This window comes from Mesoplodon densirostris, chromosome 17, assembly GCF_025265405.1.
Source record: "Mesoplodon densirostris isolate mMesDen1 chromosome 17, mMesDen1 primary haplotype, whole genome shotgun sequence".
NCBI classification, from domain to species: domain Eukaryota; kingdom Metazoa; phylum Chordata; class Mammalia; order Artiodactyla; family Ziphiidae; genus Mesoplodon; species Mesoplodon densirostris.
Genome location: NC_082677.1, coordinates 4,822,798 through 4,837,910, shown reverse-complemented (window position 1 = coordinate 4,837,910; position 15,113 = coordinate 4,822,798). Strand labels below are relative to the sequence as shown.

Below are 15,113 nucleotides of genomic sequence, written 5' to 3'. Positions count from 1 at the left end.
AGTGGGAGAAATGCCCAGAGGCCCACTGGAAGGATACAAGAGGGGTGCTGTGGCAGAGACCACCCACCCCAAGTTCCAAGACGTGCTATTTCTGACCTCAGGAACAAAATGCTGACTTTCAGCTAGGTTCACAGCCAACAGAGCTTCTTCCAGCCTCCCTTGTAATGAGGCGTGGTCCCACAGCTAAGTTCTGGCCCATCCTGCTCAGCTCCCACAAGGTGTCTAAAAAGGGGGCACACCTCTTTTGCCCCTCCCTCCATCCCGGTGGCAGGAATGCTTATGTGACAGCTGGAGCTCCGACAGCCATCTTGGACCATGAGGACTGCAGAGGAAGTTAGGAAGAGCCTCTATCCACCTCGGCCTTTCTGCATCTTAGTTATGCAAAAGAAACAGAGACTATCCTGTTTAAGCCTCTACTGGGCTGAGTTTTCTGTCACTGTTGACTTCAATCCTGACACAGACATCTAACCCAACACCACTGTGGGGCAGGACGGGCCAGGAAAGTCCTGCCAGGAACCAAACAGCAGAGGTAGGGGGCGTGAGACACCCTGGCAAAGTTGGGGGTGGGAGTGCTGCTGCCCAGTTAAGAAGAGCTGGACCACCACTTCCTGTCAGAGTCCAGCAAATGGGGCAAGACCACAAAAGTGCCCAGGCACGAAGGTCATTACATAAGCAGTGCTCAAAACCACTACCCAGTTTTAGGAAAGGAAGCAATCTGGAGGGTGACGTGAGAGAAGGCCAGGGAGACAGCCTTCAAGTGAGGCGTGCAGGCCAGCGCCTGAACGGAGACACCGGCAGCTGGGGGAGGGGAGAGGCCCTGAGGGGTAAGGACAGCCCTTGCAGACCTCCTGCTGTGGAGGACGGGAGGGAAGTACGAGGAGTCCTGCGGGTCAGCAAGCAGGCAGTGATGCCGCCTGACAAGAACGAGACCAGAGACAAAGCTTGTGGACTGTCAGCGACCTGGGCCCCATGGAACCAGGGAGACAGCCAAATAACGCCGCCCAGCAAGCAGCTGGACTCGGGGATCTGGCGCTAACGAGACGGATCTGGGCTGGAGAGCGAGCCGGAAGAGACAGTGCCGTCGTCCTGCTCCAGCAGGAGGAGCCCTCGCCGTTCTCTCCAACCCGCGCATCCATATCCAGCCCCGTTTTTATTTAAGACTTCGTTTTTTAAATAGTATCCAGTCGCTTAGCTCAGAAACCAAAAGCGTGGAAAGGGACACAGCTGCATGGTTCCTTCCACCCCGCCCCTCCCCACCCAGGACTCCCACCACTGCCAAGACAGGCAACAATGCCCTTTAGTTTTGCTATGTAGCTTTTAGGATTTCTTTATACAAACAGAAGCAACTATAAATAGAGGACTTCTTGTCTACCTCCCCTGCTCTTTTTTACACACAAACAGGTAGCCCGAAATACACCCTCTTCCAAACCTTGGTTTTTCAACTAATAAGCCCCAGAGATTTTCTTAGTTTCACAGGGAACACCTGCATTCCTTTTTCCCGCTGTATAGTATTCCACGGTGTGGATATACTTTAACTGCTCCTTACTGATGAGCAGGCGGGCTGCTCCCATCTGTGACTTAACAAGCCCTCCAGGTGATTCTGATGGACCCCAAATTTGAGATCCACTGCTTTAAAGTAGCTGATTTAAAAGAAAAGCAGTAATATCTACCTTTTCAGAGATAATGAGCAACTCCATGAGAGAAGAATGAAATTAACACTGGCATGGCAGAGGAGTGGGGGCTTAATTGAAAGAAAGAGAAGGTAAACTGTTAAAGCTCTACTTCCTCGTGCCTAGGTCTCTTAACCCAGCAGCTGATTGGTTCGTAAAGACCCTGAGGATGCGAGCCCAGAATCTGCCAGGGAACCATTTTCCATCTGGTCTGAACTTTAGGAGGTTGATTTCCCGTTTAGGATATACTTGAAAGGGAGACGAGGGGATGCAAACTCAAGACAACTTCTGATGAACGCGTCCCTGAAGTTATCACACGCAATGACCCACAAGGCCCCAGACACTCTTCGCACATTCCAAACCCTGTCTCAGGAGATGCAGGCGAAAGCAGCTCCGCTTTCTTCACCTCGAAGGTCATCAGCCAATTTTCTGTGCCAAACGCCACCCACTTCAGAGGCCTGAAGACAGATCTCTACTTACACAAAGGGCTTTTCTCCGGTGTGAACCAGGGCGTGGCGGCTGAGGTGCCAGTCCCTGACGAAGGCCTTGTTGCACCCGTCATGGTCACAAACAAACGGTCTCTAGCAGGAAGGCGACAAAAAGCACGTCAATCCTGCCTGCGTCAGTGGCTCTGGCGTTACTTTAAGCCCTAAACTATCTGATGGGCAAAGCCGTGGACTCTGTCTGTAGAGGTGGTTTCCACCCAGTAAGTGCTGAGCACCTGCTACAGGAGGCCAGGCAAGGATCTCCCGCCTGGGGTTACACGACAAGTGTAACACGTGAGCTCACATGACTGTGAGCTCTGCTCACAGAGCTCACAGCTGCTGCAGCAGATTCTGTTCTAGGAATACCGTGTGAAACCGGCGGGCAGCCTTCACAGGAACCGTACAGTGTTGTGAACCTGATCCTAACCTGCACCAGGCTTCAGCAGCGACCCCCTTAAAGACTTCCTGCCAGCTCTCAGCGCGGCCTGCGCGCACTGATCCTCTCCTCCCGCACAGCATCTCCGCATCCGTTCAGAGCCCAGGGCAGGCGGTCTCATCTGGACAAGCCCACTGTCTGCTCAGAGAACACCGGGCACAGCTACAGAAGTGTGTCACATCCGAGGAAGCTCACAGGTGCCGGGACACACACAGCTCACGGCCCGAAGTGCAACCACCACGTGGGACCCAGCAGTTGGGAGGAAGGGCCTCCACTCTGAACCCATAGGAAAAGCCAAAACATGTCCCCCGTATAACCAGTTCTGTGCACTTAACTATGGAAAACATGTCCCAGACAGTCCAGGAAGGAGGTACCAAGGCCTCAAAGGACGCTACTGGTAGCAAAGCAGGTGGACAGGAAGAGAAGAGCTGCGTTACCAGGGCAGGTGCACAGAACTCTGCACAGCCCGTCATGGAGGACGTTTGAAAAATATCTGTCAAATTAATGTGAGATTTGGGATGACATGACTCCAAGTTTTCTAGCCTGTGTGAAGGAAGCTGGGAGTGCCAATATCCTAAATACAGCCCACGAGTCTGAAAGGAAACGTAAGGTCTAGTCTGGACATCCTGGTAACAGGGCCCAGAATTTAGGGGGGTTGAACGGGCGAGAGGAAAGAGAGGGAGGCGAAGCATAAAGCATGACATGAAGGAAGCCAGTCACAGGGTAGAAGCCAAGAGAGTGGGGCAGGTGGAGAACCTTGAGGGCGGGAGAGGAGCCAGGGGAAAGGGTCAGTGAGCGGGACAAGGTCCCGGGGAGGGAACGGTCAGCCTTCAAATGCTGCAGGGGTCAGGGGGACGGGCAGCGTGAGGACACACGGAGGAATGACCTGAAAGGCAGGAAACTGCTGGAGCGGAGGCAGGAGCGGCAGCACCCCGGTTAAGGGCCTTCAGCTGAGGCCCTGAAAAGCCAGACTCGGCCAAACCCCGGGAAACTCGGCCAATTCCTAGGCCTCCATGAGCCGCCCTTTGCTCACCTGTCACCTTTCAAAGGCTTCCTATTGTGCTCAAAACAAAACGCAGGCTCTAAACCCACTGGTACCCTGGCCTACAAATGACCCTCCAGGCGTGCCCCTCAGGCTCCCCTTGAATGGTTCCCCCACCCAATCACATTGGCCGGCATCCACCCCCAGGACCACACGCTCCTCTGGCAGTTCTCTCTGCCCAGGCTGTTTCTCCCTCAAATATCTGCAGGGCTGGGACCTTTCCTTTTCATTCAGGTCAAGAGAGAGGCCTCTCCCGATCACCCTCCTGCAGCCCTCTCTTCACTGCGTCGCATTCCTACTTATTCCGCTGTCCTCCCGCTTAAAGCATAAGGTCCCTGACGGCAGAAGCCTTGCCTGTCGTAACTGCTGCTCTCCGGGCCAGGACGGTACTGAACTATGAATGAACGAACACATGCTGCTTGCAAACCTCCAGTGCTCTAAAGTTCTCCTCTATTCCGGTCCCAGGAGGCGGGGCCTTTTAAGGCAGGTTGGGGGTGGGCGTGGGAGAGAGTATTCCAACCTTGCAAATATTTACACGTTATGGGGACGTGGTGACTGGCCACCACTCAAGGTCAAAGAAGGGGAAGGTGTTGCTTAGTGAGCCCTGAGCCCACGGCAAGGATATCTCGGTCCTAGAACTCCGTGTCTACCTCCCCAGTCCTTCCCTGCCCTAAGGCATGGCTTGTTCGCTTGTGTGGTCCCGGGGGCCAAAGCTGAACGCGTCTGCGCACCCACGCGCGGGACCTTCGGGCAGCGCCCACCTGGCGCGCACCGCACCACTAGTCCCCCGGCCTGGACGCCACGCCCCCCGCGGCCACGCCTTCGGCCTCGTTACCTCCCCCGTGTGCTTGCACAGGTGCGCGTCTAGTTTCCAGGCCTTGTTGTAATTGGCGCTGCAGTCGGGGAAGGAGCAGATGAACCTCTGAGGGGGCGCCGGGGGCGGCGGGGCTAGGCTCTCGCCGGCCGCGACGAACGCGTCGGCGATGGTCAGGGACGACACCGCCTCGGCGACAGAGGCCGGCGGCTCCAGGGTGCCCGGGGTCAGGCACTAGGCCACGTGCTGAGCCACGTGCCGCGAACCGAGGCCGACCGACCGCTCCGGGAGATCCTACGCGCGGTCCGACTGCACTTCCGGTAGCGCGGCCCCGGCGGGGCGGGGCTGGAGCGCCGGCGCAGTCGCGCATGCTCCGAGAAGCCCCTCGCCGGCCTGCGTTCGCGCATGCTCTGAAAGCTCCCCGCCCCTCCCGCCCTGGGGCAGGAGCGGAAGCGAGGAAAAAGTGGCCAAGCCCTCATCCTCACCCCAGCAAAAGGTGCCCGCGAGTCGCAGGCCTTGTGATGGACCCCGAGGCGACTGTTAAATGTGTTCCCATCCGCATAGCACAGGGAGATCAGCTCGGTGCTTTGTGACCGCCTGGAGGGGTGGGATAGGGAGGGTGGGAGGGAGACGCAAGAGGGAGGGGATATGGGAACATATGTATATGTATAACTGACTCACTTTGTTATAAAGCAGAAACTAACACACCATTGTTAAGCAATTACACTCCAATAAAGATGTAAAAAAAAAAAATGTGTTCCCATCCGCCACCACCCTTTTCAAAGTACTACCCTTGCATGATCTAAACTATCCAGTTCTTACTACATGCTGGGTTTGTCTTCTTTATGGATTCATTTCCCGCAAGCTCTCTACATGCTCCCTCTGCAAGCCCCCTGGCAGTGCATCCTAAACTTGCTTAAAATCACGTGGAGACCTTTTAAAACTTCCAAGCCCAGAGCATATACCGGACCAATTAAATCACAGTTTCTGTCGGTGGGGAACGGGAATCCATAGTCTGGAAATTCCCCAGGTGATTCCAACGTTCAGACAAGTCTGGGGACCATTGCCCTGAGGCCTTGCTGCTCAGAGTGTGGTCTTCGGGTCAGCAGCATCGTTCGTTAGAAATCGGAACCTCGGACCTGCTTGAATCGGAGAGGTCTCCAGGTGATCTGACGCACACTGGAATTTGAGAAGCACTGTTCAGAGGCTTAAATGGTATGGGTATCTTTGTTTATGGGGACCACATGTTTAAAGGACATCCTTGGATGAGGATAACAATGACAGGATAGTCTGATGTTCCCCCAGGTGTGTACTTTCCACAAACCGCATCACTTTGAATCATTTGGCAAGCCCTTGTCTGATGGTGATGAGCAGTCCCTGCAAAGAAGTGCAGTTCTGAAAACAAACCAGGACTCCCACGAGGATAATGGCCTGTCTTGTCGAGTGTCATGAGGGCTGGGAGAGGGAGTCTGGGACACGCATCCACAGGCTGCTTTTCTCCTTTGCTGGTCCAACCCCTCTTCGGGGGACAAGTCCGCAGACATCCCTCCTACAATTCTGCACATCTTAAATGGTTTCCCTGGTGCCGGTTCCGGATACCTCCTCCACATTCCGCTGCCCCCTGGCCGTGACGGGGTCGCATGGTAAACCTCTTCCTCTTCCGCCCTGCTCTTGGCCTCCTGACGCGCACCGTGCCCCGTGCCTCTGCTCCTGCCTTCCCAACTTCTCCCGTCTCCTTAACCAACTGTTCTTCACACCTTCTTCTTGGTACCCACGTCTTCGTGCTCAGCCCTCTGGTGTGAGGTGTTGTAGCGGGGAGCACAGACTTTGAGGTCTAGGTCTGCATTTACTCCCTGTAGGACGTTGGATAAGGTTCTTTGAATCTCTTTTCTTACCTTTAAGCTGGACCATTGGAATCATTCTTGGAGTGAATGCGATTGTATTAACCGATAGTTCCATTTACTACGTGCCGCCCGCTGAGCCAAGCACATTTACCAGCAACTCTTAGCTCTCCCAACAACTCTGCATGTAAAGAAGCTGATACAATCCAGGCCGTGCCTTTTCTTTCTTTTTCTTTCTTTCCTATGAACTGATCCATCGTCCACCTCTACCCTCTCTGCAGTTTACTCTTCAATGTGTTTTCAACATCCCACGTTTCTAAATGAGTGGATTTTTCTTTTTTTTTTTTTTACTAAAGTAAAAAGCATCAAGCAGCCACCTCCAACTCAACGTTATTTGCAAGTGAAACAATCTTACCATCTCCACCTGGTTACACTCCCTCCCTCCCGCCTGCTCCCTGCCTTTCTTGCCATTGGCAGTGTGACCCTGTCTGCCACCCACGAAAATGTAGAACAGTGGTTCTCACCCTGGCAGCACACTGGAGTCACCAGGAGCTTCTGAAAAGGATGTCTCTTGGGCCCCACCCGCACCAGTGCAATCAGCCCCTGTCCCCTCTCCTTCCATCTGCCCATCCCTGGCCTGGCCGACTTGTGCACCTGCCTGTCCATTCCCTCCCAGCCTCTCAACCGCTTTCCTACCTTAACACTCTCCTGCCTCTAATCTCTCCGTAAAACACCTGAGACTTTCTAGATTTAAGTTTGCAAGACTGGCATTTGCAAAGCATTTTTATTCCTCTTAGCTATTATTCCTACAATTCAGGTAAAAGCACTCAGGTGGGAAATGGGGTCCCCGGGCTCAGGCCCCCTCCAGGCCCCGAATGGGCTTGGTAGTTTGGCAACCCAACTCTGAATCCTGGCTCTACCATTTACTATTTGGCCTCGAGAGAGTTATTTAATTCCTCTGAAGTGTGTGTTATCTGTACAATGGGGATAATGATATCTATGCCACAGTGTTGCTGGGAGATTTATGTGACACAATTAATTCATGTGAGGTGCTTAGCTCAGGGCTCAACATAGTAAGTAATCAAAAATTAGTAGCCTTTATTTTTTTCCCCACTTGCTGCTGGCTTATGCCTTCTATTCTTACCCTTGAGTTGTGGTTGGCAGGCCGCTCTGACGGCTTCCAGTGAACACGGCTTACTGGTATTCACATCCTTGTGTGATTACCCACCCCGTCTTGGGATAGACTGGACCCTGTGAATTGTTTCTAACTAATAGCATAAGGCAAAGATGATGGGATGTGATTAGGTTACAAACACTGGGGCTTTCACCTTCCTAACAGACCTTCATTCCCTTCTGGGCTTGTGCCCTGTGACAAGACAGCAACCACACTGGAGAAACCCACAGGGCAAAGAACTGAGGGTGGCCAACAGCCAACTAGGAACTGAGGCCCTCAGTCCAGCAGCCCTGGAGGAACTGAATCCTGCTGACGACCATGTGAGCTTAGAAGCAGATCCTGCCCCAGCCAAACCTTGGGATGAGACCCTAACCCTGGCTGACTCCTTCATTGCAGCCTGGGAGAGACCCTGAAGCAGAGAACCTGGGTAAGCCATGCCCAGATTCCTGACCTGCAAAAGTTGTGAGATAATAAGTGTGTGTTTGTTTACGCCACTAAATTTGGGGGTGATTTGTCATGCAGCATAACTAACGCATAATTACATTACACAATATAACTCTAGACCTGGTAGTCCTGAACTCACACTAAGGAGAGGGCATCTGAACAAAGAGAGTTCTGACAGGAGGGGGGCTCTGACCCAGCATCCAACCATCACACAAGTCTCTTCCTATCCAAAAATCACACAGTGTGACAAGAACGCCATGTAGTTACGGTGATAACTGGACAAAATAGCTTGAACGTGGACTACCCTTCAATATGTGGGCCCTTTAATCCCGATTTTCTTCTTATCTTCTAATGTTTACTTCCCCCGGTTTGGTCCAGCACGGCCAAGGTGGTCAGCTAGGGCCACTGTCCTAGCAGATCAAGCAAAGCACCAGGACATCATCCCTGAAACCCACCTTTAACTTGAAGCTCCGTTCCTTCTTTTACAGGCATGCTGAGACAGACTTTTGGATTCAGCCCCAATTGCCACTAACTACTTGAGTGTGACTTGGGGCAACTCTCCGCAACCTGCTTCGCCTAGTGTGTGAAATCGAGGAGACCCTGCCTTCCTCTCACAGTTGTTATGGGCATCATATGGGAACCTGGCGAGTTAACTGACCTCTCTGAGCCTCAGTTCTTCATCAGCCAACTGAGGACAATAGTACCTACTTCACAGATTGTGAGGATTAACAAGAAAATACACGTAAAACACCTTTGCCCACCATCAAGTGCTAGCCATCTGTAAACTGTTACTGACACTAGGTTCTCAAATATTGGCTCAAACCAAAAGTGAATGAGCCAAGGTCAGCCCAAGGATGGCCAAGGTAGGATTGAGCAAGAGAGATTCCACCCCTCGGCCACATCCTCAATATAGCCCGTCTCCCCCGTCCCTCAGGGAGCCTCCGGGGTCACTGATCATCTAACCAGTCAGGAGAGGTCCCCCAGGCATCACCTGTACCTTTGTCCTTGCTCCTGTGTCAGCAGAGTCCTCGCCCTCTTGCAGCATCTGTTCTTGGACCACCCCCCACCCCGCCACGACCTCCCCTGAAACCATCAGTGGACAGTGGGAGACGCGGGACACCTCCCTTCTTGGTTGCCCACTCACCGTGCAGTTCCAGCCTGGCTTCTCCAATTAGCCGTCCTCTCGCTTCAGTCTGATCATTGAATTTTCCTGCAGCTGTAATTGCCCCACCAGGGTACCGCCACGGGCCGGTGCTTAATCACTCCCGCCCACTTCAAACCCATCTGAGCCGGGAGCAGCCAGATTCCATCTAGTCAGCGAGACCTAATTGCTCTCTGATTACACACAGGGTCAGGTGCTTGAATGCTCACAGTTTCCACCCACAGCCGGTGCAAGATTTTTGCGTTTGATAATTTCCTCCATCAGCTTTTTTCACCCAGCGCCCAGAGACGCCTCCGGCAGAGCTGAGCGGGAGTCCTCGCCCCATTTATGGATGGCGGCTTGGTTTACCTTAGGGGTGGAATCCATCCATCTCCCTTTCCTGCCTCATCTCTGTCCAGTCCACCATCATCTCACCTGATCTCCAGGTGCATCCTGCAGCCAGGGTCCCCCTCTCCAGTCCTTTCTCCACACGACTGCTAAGGGATCCTTCCCAAATGCCAGGGATTTCAGTGGTGTCCTAGAGCCTTTAGGGTAAAGCCCCGACTCCTTACTGTACCCTGCACGGCCTCAATTCGCACCCCTCCCACTTGGCCCAAGCCCCCCTCCGGCTCGGTCCAACCCCGCTGAGCTTCCTTCATTACTCACACCTACCTGCCCACCACCCACTTCCTCGCATACTCTCCTCTCAGGGTTGTATCACTCTCTCTTCTCGATGGAGCCTACAGATTTCCCAACACTGCTATGAAGAAACAGGAACCATCTCTTTTCAGATAGAGGGTTGTGTGGAGAGAGGATGGGAAGGGCAGGGGTCTCCTGGCCCCTTGGGGTGTCTGGGGCCGTGTTTCAGAACCTGCAGAGTGTATCCTGGAAAACGACGGCTCTAATGTCTGTGATGATACAAACTTGCCCCGGAACCTTAAAAGGACCTCTATTAATATTCACTTATCTGTGGAGAAGAGAAATTACCTGGTCTCAAGTATTAGTCTTCTAGAAACAGGAATTTGAGCGCATGTGGAAACAGCTGCCGCCTCTCCTGTGTAGGTCCCTGCCCCTACATAAAAAGAGGAAATGCCTTCATCTATTTGCAGCTGCAGAGGAATGAAACGGTTCTGTTCCATTCTTCTCTTTTCCAGGCCTTTTGTCATTCTTTTACCCAGTGGATATGGGGATATATGTATATGTATAGCTGATTCACTTTGTTATAAAGCTAGAAACTAACAAAACATTGTAAAGCAATTCTACTCCAATAAAGATGTTAAAAAAAAACTGGTTTATATGGGTATTTCCTCTACCAAATGTAGAAAAAATATATACTCCACTGCACACCAAAAGCTCTTCCTTTGTCACCCTTAGAGCCCATCATTACAACTGGGGGGAGGGGGCGTCATGCCCAGGGTCCTCTCCTCAGAAAATACCCACACACATCTCAGCAGATACTGCATACAATTTAATGGAGGGTGGACTCAGCTTAAGAATTCCTGCTCCAGAGGGTGAGTAGAAAAAGATTTTTCAAAAGTAACACTTGGGGCAGCTGAGACTAATGGAGCTGGCATGCTGGTTGGAACTTTCGATCTTTTGGTTGCTTTCTGTGGTACGATTTCAAGTCTGAGGTTTGTGACTGTTCCCAGTGGGGCTTGTCTCCAGCGCAGTGGCTCCTCCAGAACCCCAAAGGGTGGGCGTCCGGGGAGAGGCAGTACTTCCAGAAGGGAGTGTGCTCTTCCTGGGATGGTCTGTGACAACGCATTTCGTCCACAAGCAAGTGGCTGACGTCCTTGCCTCCCCCCAGAGTCATGACACTTGTGATGCTCTCAGTGACGGCACAGAGCGACACGGCGGGCAGACCTGCATGCAACGGCTCAAGGTTGGTTCTTGCAGCTGTTAACTGGGGCCCTCTGTGTGAGATGCCGGGCCAGCCCCACGTGGTGCTCAGGAACTGCACCCCGGAGCCTCCGAGCCAACACCTCAAAGTCGCCTGGGCCAGTGCTGGGTGAGCGGTTAAATGTGTTACAGTGAGATCGCCCCTTGTCTGCAGCAAGGTTGGTGGAGAAAGATTTTATGTGTTTTTTTTTTAAGACTTTTTTTGACGAATTCGTTACAGTATAGCTTCTCTTTTATGTTTTGTTTTTTTGGGCCACGAGGCACGTGGGATCTTAGCTCCCCGACCAGGGATCGAACCTGCACCCCTTGAGTTGGAAGGCAAAGTCTTAACCACTGGACCACCAGGGAAGTCCTGATTTTCTGTGTTTTAATCATGACATCACATACAAATTCTTCATTAAGCTTCTATCGAGCAATACATGAAAGTATGTAAATCTGGGAGAAAATGAAAAGGACTGGTTTCTCTTTCAAAGTTACTCTGAGCATTAAAAAATTTTTTGTTGCTGGTCATATTTGCAAAAAAGTGCTGTTTGAGTGTTATAATTGTATTAAAATGTGTACTAAAATTGTACTGAAATGTATTAAGCACTGTTGTTTCTATTTAATTGCACGGGGTGGGGCAGACCATATATAATGAGCATTCTTTTCCCGAGCGGCAGCCATCCAGCATCAAGCCCCCTGCGGAAGGAGGAGCTGTCTGCACCCCGTGATTCCAGGGGTTCAGGAAGAACTTGGCCCCGAATGGTCCTTTGCTTCATGCTTGAAAGTACACACTGAGGTATTTGGGTACCTGAAAAGAAACCAGCAAATACTCCCAGGAAGGTGGGTGTGAAGACTCCAGGAGCCGCGGGGGGGACGAGTTGGGTTTATTGCTCACCCCTGGAGTCTGGGAGAGTCTGGCTGGAGGTGCAAATTGGAGAGTTTTGAACTAGATTTTTAGGACCTTTAGCGATTTAAAAGCCACCTCCCAGATAATTTTACATTTCTCAGGCCTATCACCAGGCTTCTGGGCACCAGCACCCAGAACACTCCCGAGGCGCGCCCTGGGGCTGCAAGGCCCCCCACCTGGCCTTGGCCAGGGGTAAGAGAGGCAGCCCAGCAGCCCAGCCTGCAGCGGTGGGAGCCTGGCCCTGCCTCCCCCTCCCACATCCCCTGTCCCCTGCTAAGTTCCCCTAGGAGCACTTCCTTCACAAATCCTGCCCACAAACTCAGTCTCAGGGTCTGCTCTGGCGAACCGAGATTCAAATCATTTTATAAGGTTTATTCCAAAAAACAACAGGCCTCTGCCAGCCCCACCCAGCCTCTCTCCAACCTCTTGTTCTCCAGAAGCAACAATTTTACATTCATCTCAGCTTTTTTTCTTTTTTTCTTTTTTTTGGTATGTTCCTTTACATCTCTAAATAACATTTTCATAGTGCTACTTCTTGATTTTTCAGTTTTAGGCACCTTCTACTGATTTTTCCTTATGGGACATGAAGATTAAGACAGACAGACAGACAGACACACACACACACACACACACACACACACACACACACTTTCTCCATTCTCCTAAATGGTTATGAAGTAACAATACTGCTAGGTTACTCTTATATAGAATTTGCCACATGCCAGGCATTGTTCTAAGCATTTCACATGTATTAATTCATCTATTATCCCCCCAAACCCTATGCAATAGGTTCTGTTATGATCCCCATTTTACAGATAAGGAAACTAAGTCAGAGTGAACAGCCTGCCCACCCACACAGCTCATAAGTGGAGTATTATGATTGAGTGAAGATTTGAACCTAGTCAGTCTGGCCTCAGGGTCTGTGCTCTCAATCATGGTGTTATATGGCTGGGATTATGCCATAACTTTGGTTAGACCAGACTTCAGGATTTTTACTAATATGATTATATCAGTGCTATCAACAGCTGATCCAGGTAGTAAACTGTGATTTCTCTTTCCTTCTTGCAAAACTTTTTAATTTAGCCAGAGTTTAAAAGCTGACTGGTTTTTTTTTGTTGACGTGGCTTACCTGGTCTTTTGTGTTTTTTGTACTTATCTCTAATTCAGCCTAACTGCCAAGAGTCAGCTAAAGCTTCTCTCAACACGCTCCAACACATCAGGCATTCTAGCAGCTTTATCTTCTTGGAGAAATTTCTCCTGGAGCACTTCTGACCTGTTCCCATCTGGACTGACTGCTCCCAGGACCTGCTACGGAAACTGGAAACTCTGAGGGTCCTCTCTTTCTCCTGGTGTCCTGACATCTCACGAGGATACACAGAGCTGTGTCTCGCTGTGGCCTGTTTTCACCATTGGGCTGGGCACAGAGTGGACTCTTGTAATCTGAAATCCATGCCCTGAATCTTTAGAGATTTTCTTGGATTACTTCTTAAATAATGCCCTTAAATCCTATAATGTTTTCATCTGTTCATTTCTATTTTTTTTTCTTTTTGATCTGTTTTCTGGAAGATTGCCCCAGCTTTATCTTCTAACCTTTCTATTGAGTTTTTCAAATATTCTATACTGTTTTTTATTTTTATATCTTCTGCTATCATGTTTAAATTTTTTAAAATTTGCTCTCTTTTTAAACATGTATGCTTTTTATTTATCAATTTATCCATTTATCTGTCTTTCATTGTATCCTATGCTCTGGTTTCTGCCCTTAGCACTCTCGTGAAACATTTGCCCAAGTTTGTTTATTCGTTTGCTTGTTTGTTTGTTTGCTTCTTTCTTTCTTATTGAGGTATAGTTGATTTACAATATTATGTAAGTTTCAGATGTATAACACAGTGATTCACAATTTTTAAGGATTATACTCCATTTATAGTTACTGTAAAATGTTGGCTACATTCCTTGTGCTGTACAATATATCCTTAGAGTTTATTTATTTTATACATAGTAGTTTATACCTCTTAATCCCATAACACTATCTTGCCCCTCTCTACTTCCCTCTCCCCACTGGTAACCACTAGTTTGTTTTCTAGATCTGTGAGTCTGTTTCTTTTTTGTTATATCCACTGGTTTATTTTTTTAGATTCCACATATAAGTGATATCATACAGTATTTGTCTTTCTCTGTCTGGCTAATTTCACTAAGCATAATATTCTCTAGGCCCAGCCACGTTGCTGCAAATGGCATTACTTCATTCTTTTTTGTGACTGAGTAGTATTCCATTGAATATATATATATATATATATTTTTTTTTTTTTACATCTTCTTTATCCATTCCTCTGTTGATGGGCAGTTGGGTTGCTCCCATGTCTTGGCTATTGTAAATAATGCTTCTAGGAACACTGGGGTACATGTATATTTTCAAAACAGTGTTTTGGGGTTTTGGGGAATGTACCAGGAGTGGAATTGATGGATTACTAATTATTAGAGAAATGCAAATCAAACCCACAATGAGGTATCACCTCATACGTGTCAGAATGGCCATCATCAAAAGTCTACAAATAACAAATGTTGGCTAGGATGTGGAGAAAAGGGAGCCCTCCTGCACTGTTGGTGGGAATGTAAATTGATACAGCCACTATGGAGAACAGTATGGAGGGTCCTTAAAAAACGGACCGTCCAGTTTTGACTATACAATTGCAGCAAGCAGCAGGGCTTGCTGCGACTTCGCAAACGCAGATTTGCCAGGCGATCGCAGATTTCTTCTGAGAAGAAACCATACAGAGCCATCTTGTGGTGGAAAAACGATGCACAGGTTTCAGCCTAAAACTTGTATTCGATTCTATATGACATGGGCGGGTGTAAATGCATCTGCATACTCTCATACCCTTGATCCCTCCCTCACGGTCGGGAAGCATTTTAAAGTGGTCGGCAAATGTTGACAGCAATCTACACTTGTCCCGCTAACACATTTACCACAGGTAATTAACTTAACTACCTGATAAAAATGTTATTGGCGTGCTATAATGCTCACTGTTTTCAGAAGAGACTTTGACGGACAGTTACCCACACTGTGTCCTCGGTTATCTTTATAGGCACATAATCGAATCCAAATTCGGTCATTAGTTTGTGATTTGATCGAAGTAAACAGCTACATTGGATAGTCATGATCCCCAAACGTTTATTATTTGCCCCAACCATGTGGTTTGGATTTTTATGTTGTGAAAAATAATAATAAATTAGATTGCTGTCCAAGGCTGTCGAAAGCTGTGCAGCCACACTCTGCGTCT

At 49.7% G+C, this 15,113-nt stretch overlaps 1 protein-coding gene across 1 annotated transcript in view; it reads right to left on the bottom strand.

The window, feature by feature from the left end:
* GTF3A (general transcription factor IIIA) overlaps window positions 1-15,113 on the bottom strand; it is a 43,074-nt gene that overhangs the window by 6,901 nt on the left and 21,060 nt on the right. Inside the window, exons 2-4 of the mRNA XM_060080298.1 lie at window positions 4,750-4,882; window positions 4,469-4,681; window positions 2,151-2,251 (exon numbers count right to left, since the gene is read on the bottom strand). Of these exons, the coding sequence (XP_059936281.1) occupies window positions 2,151-2,251; window positions 4,469-4,681; window positions 4,750-4,882 (447 nt within the window). The remainder of the gene's footprint in view (window positions 1-2,150; window positions 2,252-4,468; window positions 4,682-4,749; window positions 4,883-15,113) is intronic.